We start from the raw sequence: 19,416 nt of genomic DNA on the forward strand, positions 1-19,416 counted from the left end.
ACTTAAAATCAACTGATGAAACAGGCCACGATTCACCATCAATATATTAAGGCTCTTAGCCATCCCTGGGTGTGGAGCGCTTAAGTAGGGCCACAGTTAGGAGACTGTCTCGACATATTGAAAGACAATGTCCAGAGACTAAAAGACCCTTTAAGATGAGAAAGTGTTCTTTAATCTAACCTCTCATTTAACTATAAAGTCAAAATAAACATAATGCTAAAATGTCAATACTATTTATCATAGAATTTCCCCAACATAAAGGACAGGCAGAAAAATATCTCAAAATATACTCCTTTACCTTGAAATTTACAACAGACTCTCTGACGAAAGTCTTTCATCCATCACACTATTAAGTAACCTTTTCGATAGGTAGGAATAGATTTAATATAGTCACGAACCATAAACTTTTCAAATAAAATCATTTTAAGAAAAACGATTTGGTGATGCTCTCAGTGGTGAAACAGTCCATTTATTTAAGAAGCTAAGAACCTTTTTTTAAGGGTTAACCAATACCCCATATCAAGCAAGGTCAGCAATGCCTTAGTAATCCCACGGAGAATGAACCGGTAACCATCCTCCCAGCAAGAAGGATGATTATGCGTAGTGCTTAAGAGCTTTTACAAAGGAGAAAAACGCAAGGTGCTTCTTGGAAACCAAACCCCTCCCCCGCACTGTACTGCCCATCCGAGGGTGTCTCCCGGCCATCGCCCACCCGGCCACCCTCCCTACGGTGGGATACGGAACCCCGTCCCCCAAAGACCAGGTTCAGTCCCAAGACTGGTCCAGACACCTGTTTACTTGTGCCCAAGCAGCAGTGGCTCCTGTCAAGCAAAGGAGACGGTCACCCCGCAGGTCTGTGCCCCGCCCAGGCGGGGGGGGGCGACATACCTTTGTACCTCTCCAGGACATCCTCGTAGGCCTGGAGGTACTCCTGCTCGTCCACGCACAGGTAGGCGGCCGGGGAGAGGTACCCCGCCATGCCCAGGTTTATCTCAGCGGGGACCGGCCGAGCCCCCTCTCCCGCTCGAAACCCGGAGAGGACCGCAGTCAGCGAGGGGCAGCCGCGGGCAAGGAAACGCGCGAGGAGGGCAGGCCGGGGGGAGCGCCGGGGCGCAAAGGGGGTCGGCCGGGGAGACGCCCCGGGGTCTCAGCAACGATCCGTGCAGGCGAGCCCGGCGGCGGCGCGCAGCGCCACGCGGCGCGGGGGAGCCCGGGGCCCGGCGAAGGCGGGCGCGGGGCGACAGGCGCCTGCACCCTCGTGAGCCGAGGCGGCGACCGCCTGGGCCCGGCTCTGCGCGCCCGCTCGGGGCCGGGAGGACGCGCGCGCTGCCTCCGCCCGCGGTGCTCCGCGGCGCATCTGCGGCATTTCCTGGCCGCCGCGCCGCAGACGCGCGCCCGCGCCCGGGAGGGGGAGCGCGGGGAGGGGGCGGGCGAGAGGGCGGGCGGGCGGCGGCCTCCGGCGGGCAGCGCCCGGCCCCTCCCCGGCCCGCCCTCCCCGGGCGCGGGGCGCCGCCCGGATCCCAGGGGCGAGGTTTCTATTTGGGACCCACAACAGGTGCCTGGGAAACAAAGGCGCGCATCGCGCCTCCCGCGCTCGCAACCCCCGCGGGGCTCCGGGAGAGACCGGGGGAGCCTCCGGGACCGGCCGGCCGTGCGGAAGGGCCGGACCCCGCGGCAGCGCAGGGCGCACGGGCGGGGGAGCCGGGGTCCGCGCCTCGGGGGCCGCCTGCGCCTGCGCACCCCGCAGCCCTGGCCCGGCCGGCGGCCCCTCCCTGCCGCCCCCCAGAGCCTGGCCGCGCCGCTGCGCCGCCAGAGACACCAGGCTCCGCCACCCGCTCCTTCACGCCGCGGATCACCCGGCGGTTGATGTGGCCAAGTGACTTACCCTGTCTTCATCAGGATAATCATATCATAAAGTTCATCATATCATATCATCATATCACAAACTTGTGACATGTCAACATTGTACGTGTTCGCTGTTACTATTATCAGATAAGCCACTTCACTGTTGACTCTGATTGATGACTCTGGCCACAACTCCCCTCCCTATTTCTTCTTTCATGAGTACTGACCTTTTGTCCTTGATGAGTCTTTTTTTCTTTTTTAGTGATGTGAATCTGGACCGATTTCCATGAATTGTTACATGGGAATGAGTAGTCTTGAGAACACTGTATACTCTGGATAAAACTTCCTTAAGTTAGAATTGGAAAGCTTTACTTCCCATTAGTAATTGGCCTATGTGACTCCAAACAGAACAAGACCACACTTCTCTTTTCTATCCTGACCACTGACCTGAGTTTGATCTCACATCCCACTAAGCCTTTAGGATCACTAGAATTTTCTTGCGACTTGGCATGCATTTATGTGCACATTAGCTCATGAAGCAACAAGCATGGACCATATGGGACACCTAGAACTGAAAGGATTAGCAATTCAATCCCTAAGAGTCATTCCATTTACAAATCACATATGTACAAATAAATCTCTCAGAACTCTCCTGTCTCTCATGGACACAGAGAACAGAGTTGTGGTTGCCAGGGGGTACAGGCTTGGGGGAGGAATGGAGTGGGAGCTTGGGATTAGCAGATGCAAACTATTATATATATGACAGGTAAAAAACCAGGTCCTACTGTATAGCACAGGGAACTAGGTATCCTGTGACAACCATGATAGTAAAAAAAATGAAAAAAAGAATATATATACATATATATAACTGAATTATTGCTGCTGTATAGCAGAAATTAACACAACATTGTGAATCAATTTTACTTCAATTTAAAAAAAAATTTTAACTGTCTTGTCTCCCTCCCAATGAATAAGGTCATTGAGGGCATAGTCTGAGCCTTAATCAGAAATTGCCACCCAGTAGCTTCCCTGATAGCTCAGTTGGTAAAGAATCTGCCTGCAATGCAGGAGACCCCAGTTCGATTCCTGGGTCCAGAAGATCCACTGGCGAAGGAATAGGTACCCACTCCAGTATTCCTGGGCTTCCCTTGTGGTAAAGAATCTGCCCACAATGCGGGAGCCCTGGGTTTGATCCCTGGGTTGGGAAGATCCCCTGGAGAAGGGAAAGGCTACCCACTCCAGTATTCTGGCTTGGAGAATTCCGTGGACTATATATAGTCCATGGGGTCACAAAGAGTCGGACACGACAGTGACTTTCACAAGCACCCAGTTTTGTGAATATAATAACTGCACACTCAAGTGATTTTTAACTGTTCATTTAAGGAACTAGTCAAAAGGAACAAGCAGCATTGGTGGTTGTTGGGGTAGATGTATATTCCTGGAATGATAATTGAGGCTCAATCTGCTAATAATCTTAGTGTATTCCACAAGGAAGCGGCAAAAGCACAGCAGTTTAGAGCTTGGTCCCCCAAGTCAAGATGGCCTGAATTCAGATCCTAGCTCCACCACTTCCTAGAACCTCAGGAAGAGTCTCTCCTCTTTTGGCAGATTTCTGGCCTGAAAAAAATGAAGAAAATAAGAGTGTGTGTGCTCAGTCACTCGATCATGTCCAGCTCTTTGCAATCCAATGCAAAGCAGCCCTCCAGGCTCCTCTGTCCATGGAATTTTTCAGGCAAGAATACTGGAGTGGACTGCCATTTCCTACTCCAGGGGATCTTCCCGACCCAGGGATCGAGCCCGTGTCTCTTGGGTCTCCTGCATTGGCAGGTGGATTCTTTACCACTGTGCCACCTGGGAAGCCCTGAAAATAACAGTGCCTACTTCACAAAATTGTCAAGAAGCCTGAATGAGATAACATATGGGCTTCCCTTGTGGCTCAGTTGCTAAAATATCCGCCTGCCATGTGAGAGACCTGGGTTCAATCCCTGGGTTGGGAAGATCCCCTGGAGAAAGGAAAGGCTATCCACTCCAGTATTCTGGCCTGGAGAATTCCATGGACTGTATATACAAAGAGTCGGACATGACTGAGCGACTTTCACTTTCACTTTTCATCAGGTGCATAGGGCCATCAGTCAACCCTCACTCACAGAGCATTTACCATGTGTCAGGGAATTTGCAAAATGTTTTGCATTTACTACTTTAATCACCATAGCCACCATGATCCTTGGATAGACAAAATGAAGGTAAGAAGTAAACGTTCAGTAAATTGTCCAAAAAAACACAACCGGTTTGGGATAGAGGAGGAATTAAAATCCAAAGTCTAACTCTGCCAAGATCTTTCAATTCTTCACTTCAAAGATCCATAATTTAAAATAGCATCATCACTAACCAACCATGTACCTTCACAAGCACTTCAAGACTGAAAAACCCAGCTTACGATATCATGCAGGCAAAAATAGCAGATCTGCCTGTTACGATGTTAAAGAAAACAAAGCCCCTTTCCTTCCATGTTACCATGTCATTTTCACCTTGACCCTGAGATCAGGAGAGCACATATGGCATGATAGGCTCAGATTTTAACATGAAGACACTGCGATAAGTGCAGAATCACTTTTAAAATTGTAAAGTATCAGACACGTGACATCGTCGCCAGGAAATGTACATCTGATTATCTCACTGCACTGCTTTTTACATCTTCAAGTGATTCTGCACCACTGACAGCTAAATAGTCCAGTCTCCGCAGAATTGCTCCAAAGCATCCTAACGGTTCCCACTCTTCCCTACAAATCCCAGGCTTCAGCTGCACAGATGACTTGCAGTTTCCACCTGAACCCACCTCCCTGCTGTGTGTCTGCAGCTCCATCACGCGGAAGGGACCTCCAGTTCGCACCAGTCCATCAGGCTCATGAAATCGCCCCTCCCGCAGCGAGCCCCCCAGCAGGAAGCTGCCGGCCTGCTCTCGGTCCGGGGTAATCAGACTCTCCCTCTGGGTTCTCCTCATCCAGGCCCTCAGAGCCATCACAGCTGGGCTCTCACCCTGCTGTGACTCTCTCACTCGCGCCATGTGAGGTTAGAACTGCTTTCAAGGCAGAACCGAGTATGCACCTTCATGTTGTCCCAGAAGCGTAATAAACATGTATTGAACGTGAGTGACTAACGGGATCCCCCAAACCATATGGTCTTCTCCACTCGAGACATTTCCTCATTCCATTCTATTTTTACAACATTAAACACAAATAACTGTGTCCAACTTTCAATTCCTTTATTACTAAATAATAAACACAGTGGACATCCCCATACCCTTTCTGACCCTTGCCCTGTCTCTTATTAGGGATGAACTTCACAGACAGGTTAGGTTTTCAGGCCAAGTGCGAAAATGCCTAATAAAATGAGAAGCTGAAACCTGAATGATATGTTTTCCAGCTCTCCACTGTACCACATCCCCTCAGATAACCTGTCCCCTTACCTGGATGCTGTGTGGCAAATTTAACACATAATATATCTGAACTTCATAGTTTAGCCACATGATGATGAAACAGGTGTTTATAGACAGACCCCTCAGCCTATGCTCTGTGTGTGAGGATGGATGTGATTTGTGTGCAATAGACAGTTTACCAGTATTTATTTTAAACACGGTCATTAGTACATGTCCATACTAGAGCCACTTATTCGGTCTGTTGTTTTATTTTCTTTTGTTCTATTTTTGAAGAACTAATGTAATCTTAAAAGTCCGTAACTCGGAGGTCTCCAGTGCAGCAACTACCACTAACTTCATAGCAAACCCTTTACAGTAAGGTGTGGCCTTGCCCTCACAGAGCCGAGACTCCCCTGACCCCAGCACCCACTTTTCCACTGCACCCCATCAGAACCCCCAGGTCCTCCATTCCCCACCGGCCGTACACACCACCGGCTACTACCGCCAGCCGCTGCTGGCTGCCTGTCTAGTAGTTTATGTGATCTCATCCCCCGACAAACAGGTGCCTGTCCTTCTCCCCTAGCCCCTCCTTCACTACCAAAAGCAAAATGCCCATCTCTGCCACGACCATCAAAACTCTCAGCCTAGGAACACCGTCCAGGCGTCCTGCTTTGGAGACCCAGGCTTGCCACAGAGCACCACCTGTCACTATCTTCCCTTTCCCCCGAGATGAGTATCTGGTACCCTGGTTCCGGCACTGTCTCCTCCGCCCCCTGGGGGTGTCATGACTGCGCAGGGAGTCCGGCCTCAGTGACCAGACCCTCCGGTGCCCATCCAGCGCTCCGTGACCCCCCAGCCATCCTGCTCGCTCTCCCTTGGCTCCCAAACTGTTTCCATCCTCCCTGCCCTGCCCGCCTCCACCCTCCGCGTCAAAGGCCTGGGTGAGACCAGCCAGCATCTCACAAAAGAAGCCAGGAGAAGCTCGAGGCTGTTGCCCCAGAAACCCAGATGAGAGAATGGCTGGCTGGGCGCTGTTTATTTTTCCCGTAATCAGAAAATCCCACTGGGGGGACCCTCGGGGGACTCTCGGCCACCACGGTAGCCAGGATCTGAGCTAGTCCCCTGCAGCCCCCTAGAAGGTAGACAAGTCCCAGCTCTGCTTGATGGTGGGAAGCAGGAGAAACTGAGTGGGCAGGGGCCTGGGAAGGAGAGAGGGAGGGGGAAGAGGCCCAATCCACAGTAAAAATCAACTCTGGTAAACACCTCGCCTTTGGCCTTTGCAAGAGAGGCCCCTGGGACACACCCCAACCTACCCCATTGCCATTTCTGAGAAAAAAATTAGGTAACAACCACCTCAAAAAGCATAGGTCATATATACACAAACCACACGGGCACTGCAGGCAGGGGGATAGATTTCCACAGCAGGCTCAGCTTGCAGCTGAGTAAAACAAGCCATCCCTTCTGGGACCTACAGGCAGTGCAAGAGAACACCAGGTAACAGAAGAGAAACATGGGCCCCTCCCATGTATTAATTAATCAGGGATGCATGATGACTAAACCCTCAAAAGCACCAAAGCCAGGAGCTGCTATGAACACATGATGCTAATAGAGATGCTATGCTTAAAAAAAAAAAAAAAAAAAAAACCTGTAGAGAGCCCTATGCAATCTTGGGTACCAGAACCCAGGAATCTAGCCCCCTGATAAATCTGGTGGCTCGGAGCTCCCAGGCAACAGGGAAACGAAGCTTCCAGCAAACACACTGTGAAACACTGAATTAATACTTTCAGATTGTCACGGTGGCGACTGCACATATATAGGAAACTTCAATGCAGATGCCTGTAAATATCTTCTTGGTTTCAAAGATATAGGGTCCTCCAACCAGAAGACAGGGCCAAACAGCTTAGTCACTAGCAGACAGGGCCAATTGCTCCTTCGATAAAATCGGGACAGAAAGTAAACATGGTCATCCTCCGCCCCCACCTTAAGCCTCAGCTGCCGGCCAGACAGGGCCCCCGGGGAGCCGGTGGGTGAATTTCCACCTCTCCGCACCCCCCAGCCGGGCCCCCCCTCCGCTCGCTCTTACCTGCGATCCTAAGCACTGCCCTCTCCGCGGGGTCCAGCACCGAGCCCCCGTGGATCTTTCTTTTCGATCGCTCATGTTTAGGCAAATTCCAGGGTAAGGTGTCTCCAGGAGCTGGAGATGCAGAGCCAGATTTCTGGCTGAAATCATCTTCGTCGGAAAAATCCGCAGAGGAAGACATGGAGCAGCGATAGGACGCGTTCCCGGAGCTCTACAGGGGATGACACAGAGAAAAGCATCAATGGCATGGCACTCGCGTCAGCTCATCCATTTCAGCAGCCCCCTCCCTGCCCCCAAAGGGAGTCCGCTGTCCCGCACCCTCCTCTGCGCGGCGGGGGGAACGCGCCCCAGGGCCGACCCCAGCGCTCACCATCTTCTCCGGGCCCCGGCTCCAAGCCCAGCCACAAGGCCTGGGCAGCTCCGGTTCCAGGAAGATGGGCACCCAAGTGTGTGGCCTGTGGTCCGGCCACCAGCTCACAGATGACTGGCCCAACAATGAAGCCAGAATCCACAGCCTTCCTGTTACAAATCTATAGTATCTGGCTCCCCCACCAGGCCGGGACCGAGATTTTCCATTACGAGCTGCTGCTTAATTCATTAATGCAACTCACTCCAAGTTGCAAACACAAAGCACAAACGCAGGATGCTGAGTCCTGACTCCTTTCCGCTTCCCCTCCGAGTCTCCCCTCCGACCAGGTTTGAGCCCCTCGTTCTTTTCAGTTCATTTTTTTTTCCTGAGTTTGAAGCTAGTTCCCAGACTCTTCTGGAGGAAGGAGGGAGGAGGGGCTGATTCTGAGAAGAGCCTTTTCTGCAGACCTGGAGGGTACAAAAGGCTGTTTGCCGAAGCCAAAGGCAGCGCCAGTAAACAAACGTCTGAACTCGGTTTGGAGCTCTAGAGATCATATAAACTTCGAGCAGTGGAACAGCTGCCAGCGATGGAGACGGAGGGATGCGGTGGGGAGGGGAAAGAGCTCCCCGGCCCGGCCTGCCCCGTCATCAGACGGGGAAACCGGAGACGCGGCTCGGACCCGCGTGCGCGGCCTGAGCTCGGTCCTCCCTGCAGGAGCGGAGCCGGGCGCAGGGCGTGTCCGGCTGTCTGCCCAGCAGGGAAAAGGCACCAGTCATTAGCCCTTCCTCTTTGGTTGGGTTAAATTTGTGATAATCTAGTGAGCCACTCATTTACCACTGAAAGGAGGCTGCTAACTGTGCTGTGAACAGGGTTATAAACAAGATAAAGCATCCATGGGAGAAGAAAAAAAAAAAAAGGCTGTGTAACAACCTCCCAAAGCACGAGGGATAAACCAGAAGTGAATCAGGATCCGGCCTCCGTCTAGTCAGGCATGACCGACATGAAGTCCTGATGCACATGTAGTGACCAACACCATCAATTTAAAAGCAAACATACTATTTCCTGCAAAGTGTCTAAGCTTTATCTTTGGCTTTACTCTTTCCCCTCAAAAGCAGTTTTCCATTTTACATGAAATGCATAGCTTTGGCTAATTATCAATTTATTTAGATTTTGTGTGTTTTCTTAGTGGAAATCGTGTACTAGGCAAATAAATAAATTCCACTGATTTTCTGTATTCATTGGAATCCACAGAGTTGTGAGGAGGCATTAAGTCAGTCACAGGATGCTACTATCAACCTACTTTATTTTCCATGTTTTTCTGAAAATTCATCCTGAGCTCTATAAGGCTGTGATGCTGGGTAGATCCACAAAAAAGGATGATATTCTTAAAGACTTTCAAAAGGGTAACGGGTTTCCTTGGTTGCCTTCTGTCTTCCTTAAAAGGACTTCCAACCTGTCCTTAAGAAAGGTCAACTTTTATCTGTGAGCTTGTATTTCTTGTTGTTTCATGCACTCTTTCAGTGAGAGTAGTCATTTGATTGTTTAGAGACAGACTTGGGGAATAAATGGTTAAAGGACTGCCCCCATCCAAAAACTCTGATTATTGATTTTTGTAGATGAAGTAAATTTTTCTAATGATTAGAGTCTCAGCTAATGGAAGAGCAAAACATGATTTATGCCATGACATAAACACCACTCATCACCCAGCCAGATGGGAACATTTACGACCCTGGACCCAAGGGTGTTTGACTGGTGCAGCCTCTAATCTGGACGTGTCCTTGGTGAACGGGTAAGAGAGAAAGGAAGACAAGGCAATCAGCAGCACCTCTTTCAACAACACAGCACGGGGAAATACACATGCAGACAGAGGGAAAGCACGCTGGCTTGTACACAGCCAAGTCTCTCCCAGGCTGCAGGACTCGAGTGCTAACCATCAAAGCATTTGGTTTTTCCCCACAACAATCTTCATGAACACTCTTTAAATATAAGGTAAACTGTACAAAATTAGGCCCATGTGAACCTTGGAAACTGAGAACAGATTTTTTTTTTTTATCATTTACATGTTTCATATTCTGAGAATTACCTTTTAATTCACTTTTTAAATTTTAGACATATGCACTCGGCAGTACAGAAATTTTTTTCTATGTCTTTTTAGCCTTATCTGGCTGCTTTATTGAATTTGAATTTTCTATTTTAATTGGTGGTGTTTGCTGTTGGCTCTTTAGCTGCCAACAAGATAGAGACTAAATTGGCCACCTTTTAAGGGCTATTGAATTTAGTCTTTTAGGTTACAAGTGTGTGATTAAATGAATGCTTTTATTTTAATGAATGAAGGTTGTCTATGGTTTCTGTCTTCAAGTCTGGGGAAAATATATTTCGAATCTTAGTAAATTTGCATTCTTTCTAATGTCAGTGGCATCCATGCCAGTGAATCAAGCAGACTTTCTAAATCAAGTGTTCCAGGTGGGAGGCTGAAAATTCCACCACTCACCTGTCCTTTCCTAATATCAGGCAAACTGGATGAACCATTGATAATTGTTTTTCTGTTTCTTTTTTATTTTTTTTAATATTTGATGAGGTAAAAGAAGAGAGTGAAAAAGCTGGCTTAAAACTAAGATCATGGCATCTAGTCCCATCACTTCGTGACAAATAGAAGCAGAAAAAGTAGAAGCAGTGACAGATTCTCTTGGGCTCCAAAATCACTGCAGATGGTGACTGCAGCCATGAAATTAAAAGACACTTGCCCCTTGGATGGAAACCTATGACAAACCTAAAAAGCATATTAAAAAGCAAAGACATCACTTAGCCAACAAAGGTCTGTACAATCAAGGCTACGGTTTTTCCAGCAGCCCTGTATAGATGTGAGAGTTGGACCATAAAGAAGGCTGAGCACCGAATAATTGATGCTTTTGAACTGTGGTATTGGAGAAGAATCTTGAGAGTCCCTTGGACTTCAAGGAGATCAAACCTGTCAATCCTAAAGGAAATCAACCATGAATATTCATTGGAAGGACTGATGATGAAGCTTAAGCTCCAATACTTTGGCCACCTGATTCAAAGAGCAGACTCATTGGAAAAGACCCTGATGCTGGGAAAGACGGAAAGCAAAAAGAGAAGGGGGCAGCAGAGGATGAGATGGTCAGACAGCATCAACGACTCAATGGACATGGATTTGAGCAAACTCTGGGAAATGGTGAAGGACCAAAAAGCATGGCCTACTACAGTCCATGGCATTGCCAAGAGTAGGACAAGACTTAGCAACTGAACAACAAATTGAAGTATAATTGATTTACAATGTTGTGTTAGTTTCAGATGTACAGCAAAGTGATCCAGTTATACATACATGAATATATATATATATATATATATATATTCCTGAGAATGGATTAAAATGAAGCTGCTTTGAAGTCGACTGACCCTCCAAAACTATTCTTTATTGATTTGAAATGACTTGCCACTTCACATCTCTGCCATGGGGGTTAAAGGAAAGAGCTGGGGGTACAGTCCTTTCTTTTGGAAAAAGCAAACGTGTTCTCTGACCCAAAGTCCAGGCCTCGCCTTCGATGTGGGGCTTAAAGTTCAGACAAAGGAAGAGAACTCTTGGGACCAGCAAAAGACCCAAGTTCCTCCTGCTCTGCTCCTGTTGCCTAAGGTTTGATTCCTGTTAAAATATAAATATCTGTCTATAGGGAATTCATTAAGTAAGTGACAGTATATCCATACAATGGACTACTTTGCAGCAATTAAAAATGTTATTGATCTACATTTAGCAAAGTGGGAAGGGTGCATACAGAATGATTCCTATTAAAAAAAGAAGTCTGTGTGTGTGTGTGTCTGTGTGTGTGTGTATATGTGTGTGTGTATATGTGGAAATGAATAGAAAGATAGATGATTTATAGACAAATAGGCAGATAGGTAACTATCTACCAGAGTGTAAACAGCAGTTATCTCTGGGTGATGACTAATGCTATGAATGAATTTAATTTTATTCCTTATAATTTTTTAACGTAAAACAAATAGTATACAAAAAGATTACTAGAGGGAGAAGATACTACATCAAGGGTCAGAGAAAATATCAAAGGCTGTAGAAAGAAACAACCATTTAACCCAGTGATTTTAACTGTCTGGGGCTCATGGACACCTCTAAAAGTCAGACCAGAGCCCATAAGCAAACACACACAAACTTCAAGTGTGATTTTATGGGATTCACTGGCTCCAGGCTAAGCCCCCAAGTTACATCATCAACTGTCAACCCCATTTGTTCTGAGTGTTGAAAACAAAAAAAGTGGGGAGGGGGAAAGAATGTGCAGTATTCAAAAGTGAAGAAAGGTAATTAGGAGAGTAAAGACAAAGCTGGCCCAGGTCATCATGGTTTAATATTTAGCCTTTTTTCCTTAACTAAAGGACTGTGAGAGTCCTCCAGTCTGACAGCAGATCTCTGCGATCAAGAACAAACCGCTAGGCTGTGAGCGACAGAGACCCGCCCTGTGTCAGCGAAGCCTCCTTGGGAAGGCGGTCTGAGCAGCTGGATTAGATCACCGAAAGTGAGCAAAGGGACCTTCCTCATCGCCAATTCACTCCCACGGTGCAAAAACAACCCAGATCTCCTAAAGCCAGGATAGTGACATAATGCGGCATTTTTAGCAGGGGAACTAAACAATAATCGCTCTAATTGAAACCCCGGTGGGGGATCTGGACTAGCACAATGGAGCTGCCTACCCTGGAAGCCGCCCAGCCTCGGCACCCGGATCTGGAGGAAGGTGCCAGGAAACTGCCTCTGCCCGGCATTCTCTGAAGGCAGCAAGAAATCAGTGCGGAGATAAGACCCCGAGATGCAGCCAGATGGCCTGAGGCCCAGAGGCGGGCACGTGGCCTCTCACAAATGCACACACCTGAGACGTCAGCAGGCTGCTGTAAGCACAGTTCCAAAAATTTAACAAGAAAATAAAAAGCCTGTGAGGACTCAATTAGACAAATTCAGATTGAGGGATATTCGAAGATAATTTTATCCTGGCCTCTTTCAAAGAGGAAAAAGGTCAATGTCACAGAACACACACACTACCCAAAGTGGCTGCTGCTGCTGCTAAGTCACTTCAGTCGTGTCAGACTCTATGCGACCCCATAGACAGCAGCCCACCAGGCTCCCCCGTCCCTGGGATTCTCCAGGCAAGAACACCGGAGTGGGTTGCCATTTCCTTCTCCAATGCACGAAAGTGAAAAGTGAAAAGGAAGTCGCTCAGGCGTGTCTGACTCTTCGAGACACCATGGACTGCAGCCTACCAGGCTCCTGCGTCCATGGGATTTTCCAGGCAAGAGTACTGGAGTGGGGTGCCATCGCCTTCTCCAACCCAAAGTGGGGACTCTGCTAAATTTAAAAAGACAATGGAAGCCTAACAACACAGTTATGAGCCTTGGTGGGAGTCTGAATTTCTCTTTAAGCTAAAAAGACATGTTAGGGACAACGGGGAGAATGTGCACCTGGATCACCAACTGTTTATTAGCTGATGCTGGGAGACTGCTGTTCATTTTCTGAGGTGTGCAAGTGGTATGCTGGTTGCGCAGAAAAGCATCCTTATCTAAATTCACGCTGTCCGCACGCGCTCTCAGTTGTTTCCGTATAAGCAGGAACTGGTAAACGTGGCAACAGCTCAACAGTGAGTCTTCACCGTACTGCTCTCCCAACTTTGCTGTAAATTTGAATATTTTCAAAATGAAGGGCTGGGTAAACACAGAGCAAGGCCTTTTATGGTTTGTGTGTGTGTGTGTGTGTTGCTTAGTCTAGGCCTGTTCTCACAAGATCAGATCCCCTGGGTTTATGTCCTCGGTGACAGAACCTAAGTAATTGCTCATGTGAAAGTCGCTCAGTCGTGTCCCACTCTGCAACCCATGGACTGCATCTGTCAGGCTTCTCTGTCCATGGGATTCTCCAGGCAAGGATACTGGAGTGGCTTGCCATGCCCTCCTCCAGGGGAGTTTCCCAACCCAGGGATCAAACCCAGGTCCCCCAGAGCATCTCATAGACACCTGGAGAAGAACTGAAACAGATGCCGACCTCAAAGGGACCCCAGATCTCTCTGCCTCTGTCCCAATCACAGTTACATCTTTCCAACAGGTGGAAAGATATTTAAAAGGCGCCTCGGTATTATTCACTTAATACACAATCCAGCCAGCACAACATTAGTGCAGTATCACATAATTTTTAAACATTTTATATAAACTCCCACCAAAAAAACAAAATTTAGAATAAGTGAAGATACAGTTTTATTTAAAACTCTGTTGATTAGGTAAGTACAAATACTAAATACTAACTTCTTACACAGTGTATAAAAATACTTGATCTGGCCCAAGACTATTCTTCCATACCAGTTTTCTATTTGGAAATAAGTCCAAAAGCAAGGGCACATTATCTGATTTTAGAAATCTCAAGGAAAACCATCTCTACCACAAAGAAATAGGTGTGGAAGAAAACAGAAAATGTTGGAAAATGTGTTTAACCCGCTGAAGACAAAATGACTTAGGGAAAACTCTGGGGGCTGTGTGCTTGTCTTAGTTTAAAATGTTTCCCAAACTAGTTGAACAATGCCGGTACTTGCTCATTGAATAAATGACTCCCAATCAGCCTCTTAACTGGAAGCTGCCTTTAAACAGTAAGCGGGGAGACTTCTGGTTTGGTAGGGCTCCGGGAGTTGGTGATGGACAGGGAGGCCTGGCATGCTGCGATTCATGGGGTCGCAAAGAGTCGGACACGACTGAGCGACTGAACTGAACTGAACTGAACTGAGGTTGCCTTTCACGCTCTCCTTTCAGGAGAGCTTTGCAGGAACTGTAAACCAGGAGGAGAGCCTGGTGAACCTAGAGGAGAGGGGGTGGGGTGGAGGGGCATCAGAGGGAGGTAGAGCTGGAAGGTTCTTAGATCCAATTCAGGGAGATTTCGGGCAGAAAGCGAAGGAACTCCAAGGTTTCCTTCTAAGTGGAGAAGCCCAGTTCACCAGCCTCTGAAAAATTCAGGACACAAATTCTCTCCAGCATGTAAGACTGTGCTCTGGTCACAGTGGTCCTTGGTGTTAGGTTTCCAGGGCAACCAGCCTCACTGATGGTATACAGGCAGGAGAAGTGCTCCCCAATGCCTTCTGTAGCTCTGAGGGATGCTCTACAAGGTAAGCGCCAGACTCATTTCCTAAAGAGCCTAGCCTCAGGTCTAGTTTGTCTTGGCTCAGCTCTCAGGCATTCTGCAAGACTTCCTTCCTTTCAATTTAACCAGCAAGTTCTCACTCTCTGCATCCCTTATTCAGTGACTGAGGTCAGGGGCTGGACTGAGCATTTTTACTCACTGTCCAATTTAATCCTCACAGTAACCCAGTAAGGAAGTACGATTAGGGAGGTTAAGTCACTTGTCCATAGGCGTTCTCTCAGTCCAAGGTGGAGCTGGAATTCCACCTGGGTCTTTTGGACACCAAAGTGCCCTAGAATGTGGTCCCAGGCCTCAGAGGAACACAGAACACACTCACAGCCCTCAACTCTCTTACCATGGATTTGGAGAGCCCAAAAGGATTAGACTTGCTCTATATTTACTTCAGTCCAAAGCACGGAAATGACCAGGAGACAAGTGTCAGTCCACAATGACGAAAAAACATTCCAAAAAATATGACTGCTCAGGTAAGGACAGCTTTGAGTGTCAGGGAGCTCCCCTTACCCAAGAGACCAAGCCTTCACTGAGGACAACCTCACACCAACTCCATGTTCTTCCAACCCCAAGACTCTCCAGCCCGGGGTGTTCTCCCACCTCCATAAATCCTCTTCCCATACAGATAAATAAAAGAAATACCATGGGAAGTATCAAAACAGTTTGAAACTGTTTGAAATTTGTAAAATTTCAAATTGTTTGAAAATTGCAAAAACCTTTCAAAAATACCACAAAATTTTTTGCATGTCAACCTTAATGAAATCATATTAAAATTAATTACAGAAACAGAGACACTGAGAACTAGTTTGCAGAATCTAAAATATGACACAGGGCCTCCCCAGTGCGATCCAGGGGCTAAGATGCCTCACTCTCAAGGCAGGCGGCCTAGCCCAGATTCGATCTCTAGTCAGAGGACTAGACCCTGCGTGCGGCAGTGAAGCCCTGGAACAGCCAAATAAATGAGCATTTTTAAAACAATGTGACACAGATGGACTTATCTACAAAGCAGAAACAGACTCACAGACAGAGAGAACAGGTTTGTGATTGCCTAGTGGGAGGGGCTGGGAGAGAGAGAAATTGAGACTCTGGGGTTAGCAGATGCAAACAATTATACACAGGTTGGATAAATAACAAGGTCCTACTTCATGGTACAGGGAACTATACTCCATGTCCTGTAATAAACCATAATGGGAAAAAATATGAAAAAGAAAAAAAGTACGAGTTTTCATTTGAGCATCTACAAACGAGTTTGCATTTGAGTGGCTTTGCAAACTAAGGAAGGGAATTTTTAAAAATCTGCCTCAAAGAAAAGTAAAACATAACTCTGAAAATAGTTCCACGACACAGAAACACATTAAGAAGACAAAAACTACTGAAAACAGCTCTGTACCTAGAGAATACTTAATTTTATATTTTGAATGGATGCTTATTTATATCAATCAATTAAAAATGTCTCTTAAGCACCCATATGCTTCTGCTTTGGAAGAGCCTGACATCCAACCAGGAGAGTAAGGGTGATTAAGAGAGCCCACTTTTAAATACCATCATTTTATCTTCATGTACTAGGCTGTGACATAAGTCTTCCAATGGGACAATATAAATATGTGTGTAAAAATATGGTCTACAGCACAAAGTCAAGCAGGAGAAAGGGTCTGATGCAGGAGCACCTGTGGTCCCTGTGGAAGCCAGGATGGAGCTTTACTGCTCCAGCCCCCTGCCTTCCTCCGACCGTATCACCCCAGACTGGCAACGCTGACAGGGCTCTCCCGTAGAGCAGCGGTCCCCAACCTTTTTGGCACCAGGGACCGGTTCTGTGGAAGACAATTTCTCCACAGCCCAGGGGGAGGGGGTGGTTTCGGGATGATTCAAGCACATCACGTCTGTTATGCCGCCACTGATCTGGCAGGAGGTGGCGCTCCGGGGAAATGTAAGCGCTGTGGAGCGGCTGCAGATACAGATGGCCTCGCGCACTCGCCGCCACTTACCCTGCTGTGCGGCTCGGTTCCTAGCGGGACATGGACTGGGGACCCCTGCCATAGAGGCACTGTGTTCCCCTGCCCACTTTTTAAATTTATGTTATTGAAATATAGCTGATTTACAATGTGACATTAATTTCTGCTGTATAGCACAGTGACTCACATATCCATAAATAGACATTCTTCTTCATTTCCTTTTCCATTACGCTTTATCAAAGCATATTGAATACAGTTCCCTGTGCTATACTGTAGGACCTTGTTGCTTATCCATTCTACATGTGATAGTCTGAATCTGCTAATGCCAAACTCCCAGTCCTTGGCAACCACATGTCTGCTCTCTGTGTCTGTGAGTCTCTTTCATAGAGTAAGTTCATTTGTGTTATATTTTAGATTCCACATATAAGTGATATCATATGGTGTCTGTCTTTCTCTGACTTACTTCATTTAGTATGATAATCTCTAGGTCCATCCATGTTGCTGGACATGGCATTATCTCATTGCTTTTTATGGCTGTGCCATATTCTATTATAGCTATATATCTATGTAGATATATATGGGCTTCCGGGGTAGCTCAGCTGGTAAAGAATTCATGGGTTTTGATTCATGGGTCGGGAAGTTCCCCTGAGAAGGGATAGGCTACCCACTTCAGTGGCTTCCCTGATGACTCAGATGGTAAAGAGTCCACCTGCAATGTAGAAGACCTGGGTTCGATCCCTGGGAAAAGGGAAAGGCTACCCACTCCAGTATTCTTTCCTGCAGAATCCCCATGGACAGGACCCTGGAGGGCTACAGTCCATGGGGTCACAAAGAGTTGGACACAACTGAGCGATTAAGCAGAGCACTACATATATACGTATGTGTGTATATATATATGTATATATACATACATATATATGTATGTACACACACACACACACACACACACATACCACAACTTCATATTCATTCATCTATCAATGGACGTTTAGGTTGTTTCCATGTCTTTGGCCTGCCGACTTTTAAAAATTATTGGCAAACATTTAAAATTGGGAATTTTACATGAAATTGCAGATGTGGATCATTGATCCTAGAGATAGTTTCCCCTTTCTAGAAAGAACACATGCTTTCCAGGCTAACACAGAGCTTACTAGCCTCTTTATCCATTTATGACACCTGCTGCTGCAGGCATCTGACTTTAGGGCCCTGCCATAAATTAAGGCAAGAAAGACATTGCTGCATGCAGAGCTTAAGAATGACAGAGGCAGAGATGTAGGGATGATGGTAATCAATAATGGGGGACATTTAAAAATTAAGGAGAAGGGAACTGAAGAGAAGACAAAATAAAACAAAGAGGGCAATCAAAGACGCCAGTTCATTAGTGTCAAACAGAAAAAGTGTTGCTACATTCCTACTGATGCCCCTGCTGCTCTCATTCTGCTCCATCCCCAAGAACCCTGGGAACCAGACCCTGCTGCAGGATTCAGGAAGAGCTGGCCCGTGATCACTGTGAACCGAGCTGGACCTCACCCCCACCACACTGCTGAGCCCACTGGTTTTGCTCCTAATCCTTCCCCTGGTCAATCCTGCTCCCCACATGTTCTTCCCACCCCACTCTAGGTTGTGGGAGGCTTTCTGTTGGAAAGAAGACATGGGTATGATCATGCATATGGAATCCTAAGGTATTAGCACAGGATGTTTGCAGAGACCAAACCCCAACTACCATCCATGCTGTTAGTCAGACTATGAAGCTAAAAGATGTACATGATGTTGTTTTCATCACAGGAGACTGGAATGGAAATGTAGGAAGTCCAAGAGATACCTGAAGTAACAGACAAGTTTGACCTTGGAGTACAAGTGAAACAGGGCAAAGGCTAATAGAGTTTTGCCAAGAGAACTTATTGGTCATAGCAAACACCCTCTTCCAACAACACAAGAGAAGATTCTACACATGGACATCACCAGATGGTCAATATCAAAATCAGATTGATTATATTCTTTGCAGTCAAAGATGGAGAAGCTCTATACAGTCAGCAAAAACAAGACCAGGAGCTGACTATGGCTCAGATCATGAACTTCTTATTGCCAAATTCAGACTGAAATAGAAGAAAGTAGGGAAAACCACTAGACCATTCAGGTATGAACTAAATCAAATATAATCTTATGATTATACAGTGGAAGTGAGAAATAGATTCAAGGAATAAGATCTGATAGACAGAGTGCCTGAAGAACACTGTACAGGAGGCAGTGATCAAAACCATCCCCAAGAAAAAGAAATGCAAAAAGACAAAATGGTTGTCTGAGGAGGCTTTACAAATAGCTGAGAAAAGAGAAATGAAAGGCAAAGGAGAAAAGGAAAGATATACCCATTTGAATGCAGAGTTCCAAAGAATAGCAAGGAGAGAGAAGAAAGGCTTCCTCAGTGATCAAATGCCAAGAAATAGAGGAAAACAATAGAATGGGAAAGACTAGATATCTCTTCAAGAAAATTAGAAATACCAGGGAAACATTTCATGCAAAGGTGGGGTACAATAAAGGACATAAACAGTATAGACCTAACAGAAGCAGAAGATATTAAGAAAAGGTGGCAAG

The 19,416-nt window shown here is 46.8% G+C and overlaps 1 protein-coding gene and 1 long non-coding RNA gene across 27 annotated transcripts in view; one reads left to right on the forward strand and one right to left on the reverse strand.

Moving 5' to 3' along the window:
• The window catches only part of DST (dystonin), a 513,843-nt gene that overhangs the window by 400,978 nt on the left and 93,449 nt on the right, over positions 1 to 19,416 (reverse strand). For 19 of the 26 annotated variants that reach the window (XM_045163432.1, XM_045163439.1, XM_045163440.1 and 16 more), the window contains exon 4: positions 7,344 to 7,551. In XM_045163432.1, the coding sequence (XP_045019367.1) occupies positions 7,344 to 7,551 (208 nt within the window). Of the gene's footprint in view, positions 1 to 888; positions 1,170 to 7,343; positions 7,552 to 7,710; positions 8,013 to 19,416 lie in introns of those variants that run through there. The other 7 variants (XM_044931946.2, XM_044931953.2, XM_045163441.1 and 4 more) reach the window with 6 other exon arrangements.
• Positions 804 to 5,090, forward strand: LOC123330405. The gene is made up of 2 exons (XR_006546291.2): positions 804 to 949; positions 4,639 to 5,090. It is a non-coding gene; the product is annotated as an uncharacterized LOC123330405 (long non-coding RNA).

Source organism: Bubalus bubalis, chromosome 2 (assembly GCF_019923935.1).
Source record: "Bubalus bubalis isolate 160015118507 breed Murrah chromosome 2, NDDB_SH_1, whole genome shotgun sequence".
In the NCBI taxonomy this organism is placed as follows: Eukaryota; Metazoa; Chordata; class Mammalia; order Artiodactyla; family Bovidae; genus Bubalus; species Bubalus bubalis.